At 48.9% G+C, this 12640-nt stretch overlaps 1 protein-coding gene across 2 annotated transcripts in view; it reads left to right on the top strand.

The window, feature by feature from the left end:
- Positions 1-12640, top strand: part of ERGIC1 (endoplasmic reticulum-golgi intermediate compartment 1) — a 119669-nt gene that overhangs the window by 51660 nt on the left and 55369 nt on the right. Inside the window, exons 2-3 of one of the 2 annotated variants that reach the window (XM_023218949.3) lie at positions 4751-4812; positions 7154-7431. In XM_023218949.3, the coding sequence (XP_023074717.1) occupies positions 7380-7431 (52 nt within the window). In that variant the 5' untranslated portion in view covers positions 4751-4812; positions 7154-7379. The remainder of the gene's footprint in view (positions 1-4750; positions 4813-7153; positions 7432-12640) is intronic. The other variant, XM_023218948.1, reaches the window with a different exon arrangement.

Below are 12640 nucleotides of genomic sequence, written 5' to 3'. Positions count from 1 at the left end.
GACAGTGAGACTCTGTCCCTCCAGCCCCCACCAAAAAGATGATGTCTGCCGAATTTCTCTACTGCACAGTCACTCTTTCCATTTTGTAATAATAAGCATTTTCTGGGGAAGTGCTTTGAAGGTATGTCAATATCCTATTCTTTATCAAACTTTTGTTCATTTCTTTATTTCTATCTATGTAGATTCCTGCTTTTCTGTTTTATCCAATGGCTTATAATCTGTGATGATTGTTATTTATTTTGATGCTCACATTGTCTATTCTTTGGCCAGTGGGAACCCCCTCGAGCTTTTTTGTTTGTTTGTTTTAAAGACAGGGCCTCACCCTGTAGCCCAGGCTGGAGTGCAGTGCTCACCATAGCATTAAACTCCTAGATTCAAGTGGTCCTCCCACCTCAGCCTCTTGACAAGCTAGGACTAGAGGTGCCACCACCACGCCCAATTTTTGTTGTTGTTGTCTTTGTTGTTTGTAGAGATGAGATCTTGTTATGTTGCCCAGGCTTTTCTTGAACTCCTGCCCTCAAGCGATCCCCCTGCCTGGACCTCCCAAACTGCTGGAATTACAAGCATGAGCCATTGACTGTGTCTGGCCTCTTCTTGTCCTTTTGACATGTCCTTTTCATTCTTTGAACACTTTCTTGGTTTCTGACATAAGAAGGTGCTCCAGGCCCATCTTGTATTTTTCCTGCCCAGCCTAGAATCAGCCATTCCAAGGAGCTCTGACTCCTTAAGTAGAGAATAGTGATTAGAAGCCAAGATTTGGGTGCTCATTACACTCACTGCTATTGGGCTGTTGCTGTTGCTGGATCTTCTCTATGGAAAGAGCGAAGAAATGTATGTATATATGATATGTATATATGCATGTGCATATTTCAGTATTTGGGTATCTTGAAAATGATTAACTCATACTGATATTTTCATTACCACTCTAATACCATGTTGTCACCCCCCTTCCCTGACAGTGAGGCACCTGGCCCCACTATCCTTGTACATGTACATGTTTGACCAGTCTCTCTGTATGTAACAATCTCCTGTCTCTTCCTCATGCTGACTGAGCTTAGACACCCTGCCCTGAGCCACCGCTGCCTCCTCACCCAGAGCAGCCTCCGACTTCCAGTTTTGAAACAATGGTTCTTATATTTTTTATTTTTTAATTTTTATTTTATATATGTTTTGAGATAGAGTCTCACTCTGTTACCCAGGCTGGAGTACAATGGCACCATCTCAGCTCACTGCAGCCTCAACCTCCCAGGCTCAAGTGATCCTCCCACCTCAGCCTCCCGAGTAGCTGGGACTACAGGCGCACACCAGCATGCCCAGCTAATTTTGTTCATTTTTTTGTGGAGATGAAGTCTCTCGATGCTGCCCAGGCTGGTCTCAAACTCCTATTCTCAAGCAGTCCTCCCACCTCAGCCTCCCAAAGTGCTGGGATCACAGGCATGAGCCATTGTGCACAGCAGTTTCTATATTTTTTAAATCACGAGGCCCAGTTTCTGCTTGTCGGCCCCTAATGGTGACCTGGACAAAAGCTGGTTGTTAGCCACTTGGGGTATCGAGCCCCAGGGCACTGCTGTCAATTCAGCTTTAATCTGTATGGGAACTTTTAGATCCCTTGTGTACCCCCTCATTTAATACTCAGAGAAGCTGAGGCCCAGCAAGGGCCAGGGATTTTCTGCAGGTCCAAGACCAAGTTGGGGTGGAGTGAGGACGAGAACCCTCCCGCTGCAGCCCTTCCCCGCTGCCTGGCTACCTGCTACTCATTTCTCCAGTCTTCTTAGGAGAACCCACGTGCCCTCCCCACTGGCCCAGGCTGGCCTTCCTATGACACGAAGCGGACCACATCTTTCTCTAGCTCTGCAGGGCCTCTCTGCTCAAACTGTCACCGCCTAGGCCCCGGGCCTCATGTCATCTGCAGACACGTTTCATTTGTCCTGTAGAATGTTGGCCCACCATTTGAGAATGGTGAACTTCCACGTCAAATTCCCTTATTTTTGGCTTCTCTTGGAAAATCAGAAGATCTGCCCTCCTGAGCCTGCATGTCTGCCTAGCAGGCATCAGCTGGGGCTCAGTGATGGCCACCTGCTGGTTTGTCTTCTCTCCATTCCCTCTCCCCACCCCCACCTCCCAAATTTGCTGACCTCTCATAGTCTCCCACAGTAGACCACCCACCGGCTCCCATCGACACTTGGTGTGAGACTCCCTAGCCACAGCCTGGCCCTCAGGACCCTCTCCTCCAGCCACGCCCCAGCTTTCCATCCTCCTCTCCCTCCACGCCAGGCCGTGCCCCATTCAGGAGAGAGGACGGTGCCCAGTTTCCTGGGTTCGGTCCAACTGTGTCTTTGCTTCTGCTCCTCTCCTTGCCTAGGCTGCTCTTTCCCTCCACCCACCTCCTCCTCCTGCTCTGTGCACACATCACCTCTGTAGGAAGCTTCCCCGAGGACCCCAGACCAAGTCAGGTACCCCCTCCTGAGTTAATCCACCACCTCGTGTCATGATGAGGATGCCACTACCTTCTCCTTCTGTTTCTTTGCCTCTACTGCTAAACTACAAACTGACTGGGCCAAGGGTTGATTTTTATCTCCTTGCCTGAGAGCCTAAAAGAAGGGGTGCATAGTAGGCGCTTTGTAAATGTTAGTCAAACAAGCGTTAATAATAATAGTAACCACAAATATCCACATGGCATTTCTGGGTGCCAGGCTCCGCCTCAGTACTTTATATGTGCGCAGTCATTCGAGCCTCACCACCATGCTGTGAGATAGTTACTGTTGTTGCCCCCACTTTATAGACAAAAAAACTGAGGCACAGAGTTTGAGTGACGGACCCAGGGTGGCACAGTAGTGGTCATGGTTGAGCCCAGGCACCTGATTCCACAGCACATACTCTTACCTCTCACACAACTCTCTGTGTTAAAGTGGCCCACACTTTCTGACTAAGGGATGTAAGTAAGTATGGACAGGTGAGTTGCAGAGACCCCTGACCTCCCGACCACACCCCAGCCCCAGCTTCTGGTACCCTCAGGGGCCCGAGCACAGGTGACTGGGAGCTAAGCAGGCAGCAGAGAAAGTGGTATCTTTTAACTTGGCAGCCCGCAGGAATTTTTCTCCCCTGAGGTCTTAGGAAACTGAGCTTGTTTCACGTGTAATTAAGGTGAGCACACTGATTCAAGCATCAGCCCTTACGCAAGGTTTCCAAGGCATTGCGTCGGGTTTAGCCAGGCACACTCTTGTTTCCTAATCACCAAAGAGGAACCACACACCAGCCTGTCACCCCCGAGGGCTGGAGCCCCTGGCCACTCCAGCAAGTCAAGTCTGTCTGAGCGCTGAGAATGCCATGTGGACTGAGGAGGGTTCTGTCGATCAAACTCTGCTGTGGGAGAACTGACTGCCGCACAGGTTCAAGTGAAGGAAAGGAAGCCAAGTGCGTGGGGAGCCTCCCCTGCGAGCTCTCTGTGTCACATCCTTTACAGACACTTCTTTCCCTCACTCCTGTCCATGGCCTCGCAGGGTCTAGTGGTCATGGTCCCATATTTACAAAGGAGGAAACTTAGGGTCAGAGAGGTGAAGTCGTTTGCTGAAGGTCACACGGTGAACAAGAGGACCAGCCGAGATTTGAACCAGGGTAGTCTGATTCCAGGGTCTTAACTCTTAAATAGCTGCTGTGAAAGCAGAGCCAGAATTAAACCCGTGTCTGTCTGATTCCAAAACCCTGAATTCTCCCACCATACCACACGATTTCCCTGAGCTCTGGTGGGATCCATAGGAAAGAAAGCTATCTGTCTGCTTCTGGGAGGGACAGAAACCACACAAGACAGGAACCAGAGCCATCACGAGCTGATGCTGAGACTATGGGCTCCTGGCAGGACTTTCTGTTCACCTCATGCCTTATCATTCTTAAGAAAAATCTCCATGAGGCCGACAGCAGGAGCTAGGGGGGCGCAGCACGAGTGGAAACAGGAGGAGGCAGGAAAGGGAAGAGGGGGAGGAGAGGTGACGTGGAGCAAGAATGCAGCATCGTCACATAACTCGAGCAGGGCTGTGCGTTTCTCTGCTTCCTCTAGCGTCAGAGTCACGCCCGACTCAGGGGTTCCATTCACTCCTTAATTATCCAGTGCCTACTATGCACCAGGCCCATGCTAGGGTTTGGGAACGTGGCAGGGGACAAAACCTAACAAGGCGCCTGCCCTTGCGGAAGTCACACCCTGATGGAAGAGCCACCGATGATTGGGAAGGTCATCTGGTGGCTCACGCCTGTAATCCCAGCACTTTGGGAGGCCAAGGTGGGCGGATTGCTTGAGCTCAGGAGTTTGAGACCAGCCTGGGCAACATGGCAAAACCCCGTCTCTACCAAAAATACAAAAATTAGCCAGGCATGGTGGCGCATGCCCGTAGTCCCAGCTACTCGGGAGGCTGAGACATGAGACTCACTTGAACCCGGGAGGCAGAGGTTGCAGTGAACCAAGATTGCACAACTGCATTCCATCCTGGGTGACAGAGCGAGACCCTGTTAAAAAAACAAAATGTTATGAGATAGAGATGACAAGGGGACGTGATCTAAGGGTGTTGCGGGGAGCAGGGATTCCATCAGAGAGGCCTCCCACCAGGCATCTTGGAGAAAGTGTCCTGAAAGAGCAGAAAAACTGTAGGAAGAACCATGGTTTGCTGAACCATGTGGCACATGAGCCGGAACCACTGCCTGCTGCCTTGAGACCCACCCTTTGTGCCCACCTCACTCCTGTTCCATTTGCTCTCCGCAGGTTTGACATCTACAGGAAGGTGCCCAAGGACCTTACGCAGCCAACGTACACCGGGGCCATTAGTGAGTAGCCATCCTCTGGCCATGCCCTCTGCCGCATCTCCACTGCCCATGCCTGCTCTCTCTATGCAGACCGTCTGAGCCAGGGAGGAAAGAAGGAAAGATAGGAGGGAGGGAAGAAATGCTGAGTATCTTACGGGAGCCCTTCCAACACTTCTTCACTTAATTTCTATCCTTACTGTAACCCTGCAAGGTATAGGCACCATCTGGAAAGACACAAAAGAAATTGTCAACAGTAGGTGCCAGGCCAGGCGTGGTGGCTCACGCCTGTAATCCCAGCACTTTGGGAGGCCAAGGCAGGTGAATCAATTGAGATCAGGAGTTTGAGACCAGCCTGACCAACATGCTGAAACCCTGTCTCTACTAAAAATACAAAATTAGCCAGAGTTGGTGGCACATGCCTGTAATCCCATCTACTCAGGAGGCTAAGGCAGGAGAATTGCTTGAACCAGGGAGGCGGAGGTTGCAGTGAACCAAGACCACGCCATTGCACTCCAGCCTGGGTGACAAGAGCGAGACTCCATCTCAAAAAAAAAAAAAAAAAAAAAAAAAAAACCCATAGCTGCCCCTGGGAGAGGAATTGGGCCCAGGGATAGGAGAGAGATTTCCTTTTCTCTTTATACCTTAGACACGATTTGAGTTTTTCACCAAAGCATGTTTTTATCCATTAAAAAAAAAAATCACGATCTCATCCAGATTTGGGGTTCTGAAGATCATTCTTCAATAAAAGGAACCATGGCTCCTTGGAGAAGTGCCTGATTTCAGGGCTAGGCAGGGTAAGGAAAGAGGAGCCTGGAGCACCTGGTGTCAGCAGGACCTAGGAGCCAACTTGAAAGCCAGCCTGTGACAGTAATAAAATAAATAATGACATTATTGGCTTAGAAGTCAGAGAATTAAGAAGAAGTTCTGTGAGTCCTAATTAATATCAATAAATGGGGGAGAAGAGACAAATCCTTCCAGAAGATTTCCAAAATATACACGTTGAGTATCTCTTATCCAAAATGCTTAGGACAAGTGTCTCAGATTTTGGATTTCAGATTTTAGAATATTTGCATTATACTTATCAGGTGAGCATCCTATACCCAAAAACCTGAAATCCAAAATGCTCCAGTGAGCATTTCCTTTGAGCATCACGTTGGCACTGAAAATGTTTCAAATTTTGGAGCACTTAGAATTTCGGATTTTCAGATTTGGGATACTCAACATGTATGTAGCTTTTCTCCCAGCCAGGTGATAGAGTTTAATTCCCCTCTCCTTGAGTGTGGGCTTAGTAACTCTATTTCAAAGAATAGAGAATGGGAAGGAAAAATATGCGGCAAGTGCCAGTGAGGAACCAGGTGAGGAAGGTTGGCATCACCAGTGATAAGCCACATGCATATCATGAGCCCCTGACAGGATGCATGGAGGCATCTTGCCTCCATGGGATCGTCCCCAAACACCGCAGTTCAGTCTAATCATGAGAAAACTCCCAATCCCAGGTCAGGGGACATTCTAGAGCATACTTGACCAGTACTCTTCCAAAGTGGCAAGGTCTTGAAAAACACAAAAGGACAAGGAACTGTCACTGATGAGAGACTAAGGACCCGGGATGAAAATGCAAAGTGGACTCCCGGATCAGTTCCTGAAACAGAAATCAGGAGTTTGTGGGAAAACTAGTGAAGCCCAGATAAAGCCCGTAGCCGAGTTCATAGTACTGTACTAATGTTAATTTCTTCATTTTGACAAATATAAGATGCCAACATAAGGGGAAGCCTAGTGAAGGGCATATGGGAACTGTCTGTACTACCTTTGCATCTATGATTATTCTCCAGTAAAAAGTTTTAAAAACACACCAAAGCCACCTTGAAAACAGGAGATGCTTTCGCCTCATTTTCCCAATGAGAAGATGAGCTGAGAGAGGTGAGTTGAAATTTCACAGTTCACAAAATATGGAGCCATGATTCATAGTCAGGTGGGCCTCCTTGCACCCCACATGCCCCTCAGTGCCTGGTGTGGGAGAGGGACCTGCCCCGCTGACGGTCCCAGCCCTGCTGCCTGAGCAGGGTCCTGGGCCGGACAGTCGGCCATACTGGAGTCCATTTCTCCTGGTTCAGGCCGTTCTCAGTTGGGGGAGGACCTTGGGGATCCGGCTGGGCTTGCTGAAGCTGCAAGATGCCTTACAGAGCCCTGAGGAAGGGAGAGCACAGCCGCATGGCAGGATGCATGTCACATAGGCTCCGTGTTCCGGCAGAGCAACATTCATCCTCCCATTTAGCAGCAGTATGACTGGGCAAGTCACTTCCCTCTCTGAGCCTCAGTTTCCTGATCTGGGGATTAAATGTGTCCCTGGACATGTCTTGTGCAGGGCACGTGCTAACCCCTCAGCTCACGGACGACTCTCCTTCTTATCACTGTCCTCCTGGAGCCTGCAACCCATGAGAACGTCTGGCCTGAGAAGCTGTGCAGCTTTGTGCCTTGACCCCCGAGGAAAGGATATGGAGGGGACCATGAGAGGAAAGAGACTTGGTAGTTTATGAACCTGATCCAAAAAAATCAAATGAGGTTTCCTGCCCCATTTCTACCATCCACCAATGGCTCCATCCTCTTCCCTCTTCTCCATCTCTGCAGTCTCTCCCTTGTCTGGTATGTTTAACAGTCAGGTGTGTATTTATTTTTCTAGAGTTTTTAAAAAAATATTTAGGCTTTTTTTTTTTTTTTTTTTTTTTGATGGAGTCTCGCTTAGTCCCCCAGCCTGGAGTGCAGTGGCATGATCTCGGTTCACTGCAACTTCTGCCTCCTGGGTTCCTGGGTTCAAGCAATTCTTGTGCCTCAGCCTCCCTGAGTAGCTGGGACTACAGGCGCCTGCGACCATGCCAAGCTAATTTTTGTATTTTTAGTAGAGACGGGGTTTCACCATGTTGGCCAGGCTGGTCTCAAACTCCTGACCTCAAGTGATCCACCTACTTTGGCCTCCCAAAGTGCCGGGATTACAGGTGAGAGCCATTGCGCCTGGCCTATTTAGGCTTTGATATACGTATATCACTGATTGAAACACAAAAAGGAGCATACTCTGCACACTGTTCTTCCCTTGCCTTTCTTCCACTGATACATCCTGGGTACCTTTCCTGCCAGCGGATAAATAGCCACCACATTCTTCTTTCCAGCTGTGTCACATTCTGTTATCTGGCTGACCTACGGGGCCTGTGGCCAGCCCCTGAGGGTAGACATTCCCCATTCTGGTTTGTTGGACATCCTTGTCCATATCTTTTTGTATCCTTGTATAGTTATTTCTGTAAGGTAACTTCCCTAGAAGAGGAATTACTGGGTTAAAGAGTATGAGTGTTTTGAAACTAACAAGGTCCTGTCAAAGGGCCCTCCAGGGACATAGTCTGATAGACAGTTTCAGCCACAGCACAGGAGACAGCAAATTTCCTTACACAAGAGGAAAGGCGTGAGGCATAGGAAACCAGCCCTTAGCTACCATTTAGTGCACAAATATTTATTAACCAGGTCCTTGGGCCAGGCGCCATGCCAAGCCCTGGGACTGTGCTGATGAACGGGCTTCCATCTTTGTCCTTGAGGAGCACACGGCCAGGCAGGGCAGGCTGACTCGGACACACACCATTTCATTACTTTGTGATAGGTGCTATTAATAACTGAAGGAAAGATCAGGGCATTGGAGACTCAACAGCTCAGGGTTTAAATTTTGCCTCCTCCACTTACGTGACTGTGTGACCTTGAACAAATTCCTTGGCCTCTCGGAGCCTTGGGTCTCAGGTCCAGTGCCCCCTTTGGCAGGCCATACCAGGTTTCCTACCAGCAAGCCTTCTCCTGGGGTCACATTCCTACTCTCCAACGCCTGAGTCAGTTTCAGAAGAAGTCTGGAGTCGGAGAGCCATAGAGTCTTGCCCAAACATGGACTGAAAAACCATCAAAAAAAGCCTTCAGTATCAGAAGGCCTTTCTGTTGAAATAGTTCTTACCTTCTGTCGTGTTTTTCATTCATTCGTTCAACAAATATTTATTTTATACCTTATCTGAGCCAGGCACTGTGCTAGTCCCTGAGGCCACAGTGGCATTGAGATCTGGTCTCTGTCCTCCTCGTCTATCTGGGGTAAGGGTAACACACGCCATGAATGCGTGTGATTGGGACCTTTGGACCACCTGAATCTCTGCCAAGCAGACTTGGCACTTACCGTGTCCACCTGCTGGGCTGACCAGGCTTCAGTCTGAGCCTTGAAAAAGCACACAGATCTCAGAAGGAGGCCTTTCCATCCTCATCCCCCTGGCTCTGGTGTGGATGGAATTAGAACCCTGGGACATGTCTCCAGGCATGGAGCACAGAAAGTAGCTAGGAGGCCTGGACCCAGCCAAGTCAGCACCGACTTTTGAACACTCCCTGTTTTGTTTCGTTTTGTTTTTTTGAGACAGAATTTTGCTCTCGTTGCCCAGCCTGAAGTGCAATGGCTCACTGCAACCTCCACCTCCCCGATTCAAGTGGTTCCCATGTCTCGGCCTCCCAAGTGGTTGGGATTACAGGTGCCTGCCACCGCACCTGGCTAATTTTTGTATTTTTAGTGGAGATGGGTTTTCACCGTGTTGGCCAGGCTGGTCTCAAACTCCTGACCTCAAGTTATCCACCCACCTCGGCCTCCCAAAGTGCTGGGATTATAGGCGTGAGCCACCATGCCCAGCAACACTCCCTATTTTGTGCCTGTTCATCATTACAGCATCCAATGAGTTGTCAGGGCTTGGGGGAGGAGGGTGCAAAAGATTCTGAAATATGGGTCCTATATGATCCTGGTCAGAAAGTTGCAAGCTTCCAAAGCAAGGATGTTTTGCCTGCTCAGTTTTCCAAGAAGTTTAATAGCCTCAGTTTGCAGGTGAGAAAGGGAAGAACAGGAGCCAGGAAATTTGGATTGACAGCTGATCTCTTCCAGTGGATTTGTTCAGCAGCTGGAGAAGACAATTTGAAATTAATCCCTCTGCCATTCGAAAACGAAAGAAAACACAGCCACTCAGTAAACTGATGTAGAACCTGTTTTGAAATAGATTGCTGAGTAAGCAAAGCTTGGTGGAAAAGAGTGTGCCCATTACGCTGCTGTTCGCTTAGGGGGATATATATATATATGTTTAAACGTCCATGGATGGACACATGAAACTGTAACAGGGAATCGGGGGCTGCAGATCAGGAGAGACAGACTCACTTTTTTATACAGCTGATTTTTTAAAAAAATATATAATATGCATCGTTAACTATTTTTTTCTTTAAAAATTTTTGTTTCTCACTCTGTCTTATGGTGCTGATGATAACTCCTTTTTTTTTTTTTTTTTTTAAGTAAAACCTTTAAGTGCTTCCCCAGTACAACTTTTTCAAAGTTTGGGAGAAATTGGGAGTAATTCTAGTATCCCCCATGTCTCAGGGTGGTTGGAGAGACTCAGTGAGCAGTCTGGGGACATCCTGCCCTTCACTTGGAGCCTAAGTTCTTGAGGTTCCTTTTCTCAGGGCGTTGGCTCTAAAACACGTGGGTTCCAGTCCTGCCTCTCCTGCCCCCACACAGTGAAGCCTTGGGCCAGCCTCCTTGTCTCACTCTGCCTCTACACCCTTAACATGGGCACCGCACCCTTAACATGGGCACCGCCCCCTCAAGGTGGGTGGGAGTGTGAGGTGACAGGACATCTGTTAATGTACTCACAACAGGGCACATAGTAGGTACCCAGCGAACAAACACTCTTTCCCCTTCCCTCGGAATGGATCTTTGGCTATTTGTTTTGAAGACAGACAGAAAGATGGCTATTTGCTTTGAAGATAGATTGATCAGTCGATCAATGACTGTTTGTTTTAGATATAGGTAGATGGGCAGATAGATATACATAAATAGATACGGGCCGGGTGCGGTGGCTCACGCCTATAATCCCAGCACTTTGGGAGGCCGAGGCGGGCAGATCACAAGGTCAGGAGATCGAGACCATCCTGGCTAACACAGTGAAACCCCATCTCTACTAAAAATACAAAAATTAGGCAGGCGAGGTGGTGGGCGCCTGTAGTCTCACCTACTCGGGAGGCTGAGGCAGGAGAATGGCATGAATCCAGGAGGTGGAGCTTGCAATCAGCCAAGATTGTACCACTGCACTCCAGCCTGGGCAACAGAGCAAGACTCCATCTCAAAAATAAATTAATAAATAAATAAAAATAAATAAATAGATATGGAGTAAGAAAAATAATAGAGATAACTGGCTGTCACATCCGTGATGCTGGCTCTGCCAGTCCAGGTACAGGCTGCAGAGAATGCAGCAGAATTAGCAAGAGGAACGGGGAGGTCTTCTTTGCAGGAAACTGAGAGTCAACCAATGTGTCAAATCACTTTCCCCAGGTCACCAAACCCTTCCCACATCTCCCTGATGGAAGTCCTACTCATGAGCTGATGCTCAAGTAATTATTACCTGCCGGGCTCTGTTTTAAGCTCAATCCTTATGTTACTGAGATCCTCAGAGCAGCCCTATAAGGCAGGCACTACCATTGCTGCCATTTACAGGCGAGGAAGTGGAGGCACAAAGAAGCTAAGTAACTCACTTAGGGCCATGCAGCAGGTAAGCAGTGAGCGTGGTACTGGGATGTGAGCCCTTGCCCTCTAAGCTCCTCTGGGATAAACTTAGGTGGGGCGTATTCAGCCCTTATTTTGTATCCTGGGAGCTGACTCTCTGCCGTACACAATACCTATTAGTGCCTCCCATATTCCCAGCCCCAGGCCAGGCACTGGAACTCCAGAGTATTTGTCTTTCTGGATATGAATCTAGTGGGAGAAACAGCCACAGATAACCGATAAAATGTGGAACATGTTCAAGTAGAGGCTGGGAACACAGAGGAAAGAGTGACCAGCTCCACCTCTGGGAGTGGGGGAAGCTTCCCATCAAAAGGGACATTTGAGTCGGGCCTGGGAGGATGAGTAGGAGTTCACCAAGCAGAGAGGATAACCATGGAGGAGGAGGGTTGATGAGTCTAGCAAAGGAACAGAAATGAAAGGCATGTTTAGGGAATAGCAGTAGCTCGGTGTGGCTGGGTGGTTGGACATTGTGGGGAGTGTCAGGAGATGGGGCTGGTGAGTGGAGTTGAGGGCCGGACCCTGGGGCACTTGTTACATCCTGCCTCCAAGGAGTGACTCCAGGGTCCACCAGCCCCAGTGTCCTTAGGCAGATGAGAGAAAAACAGCTGACATGGCCAACCCCAGAATTCTGTTCTACACTCTGCATTTTAAACATATTGGACTGGCCGCGTGCGATGGCTCATGCCTGTAATCCCAGCACTTTGGGAGGCTGAGGCGGGTGGTTCACTTGAGAACAGGAGTTCAAGACCTGCCTGGCCAACATGGTGAAACCCTGTCTCTACTAAAAATAAATAAATTAGCTGGGTGTCGTGGCGGGCACCTGTAATCCCAGCTACTCGGGAGGCTGAGGCAGAAGAATCACTTAAACCCAGGAGGTGGAAGTTGCAGTGAGCCAAGTTTGCACCACTGCACTCCAGCCTGGGCGAGAGAGCAAGGCCCTGTCTCAAAAATAAAGAAATAGTAAACATATTGGGCTATTCTTCATTTCCATAAAGAATTATTTCTTCTCTGGAAGCACCGCTGTCTGTAGACTCATTTTCCTCCTTCTAAGGACAGGGGCACGGTATGGATGGCACCACAGAGGATGATGATAAACAGCAACGGACTGCCTCAGCCTCAGAACCAGAAAGGCAGAAAGGAATGGTGGGGCCTGTGGCAAACTCGTGGGCTCAGACCCTCTGTGGGAACAAGGGTTAGATGTTCTTCTGGAGAAGGCAGAACGCTGGCCTTTTATGTGAAATATGCTGA

Source organism: Piliocolobus tephrosceles, chromosome 4 (assembly GCF_002776525.5).
Source record: "Piliocolobus tephrosceles isolate RC106 chromosome 4, ASM277652v3, whole genome shotgun sequence".
Taxonomy (NCBI): domain Eukaryota; kingdom Metazoa; phylum Chordata; class Mammalia; order Primates; family Cercopithecidae; genus Piliocolobus; species Piliocolobus tephrosceles.
The sequence above is the reverse complement of the archived record's forward strand: the minus strand, read 5'-3'. Positions and strand labels throughout refer to the sequence as shown.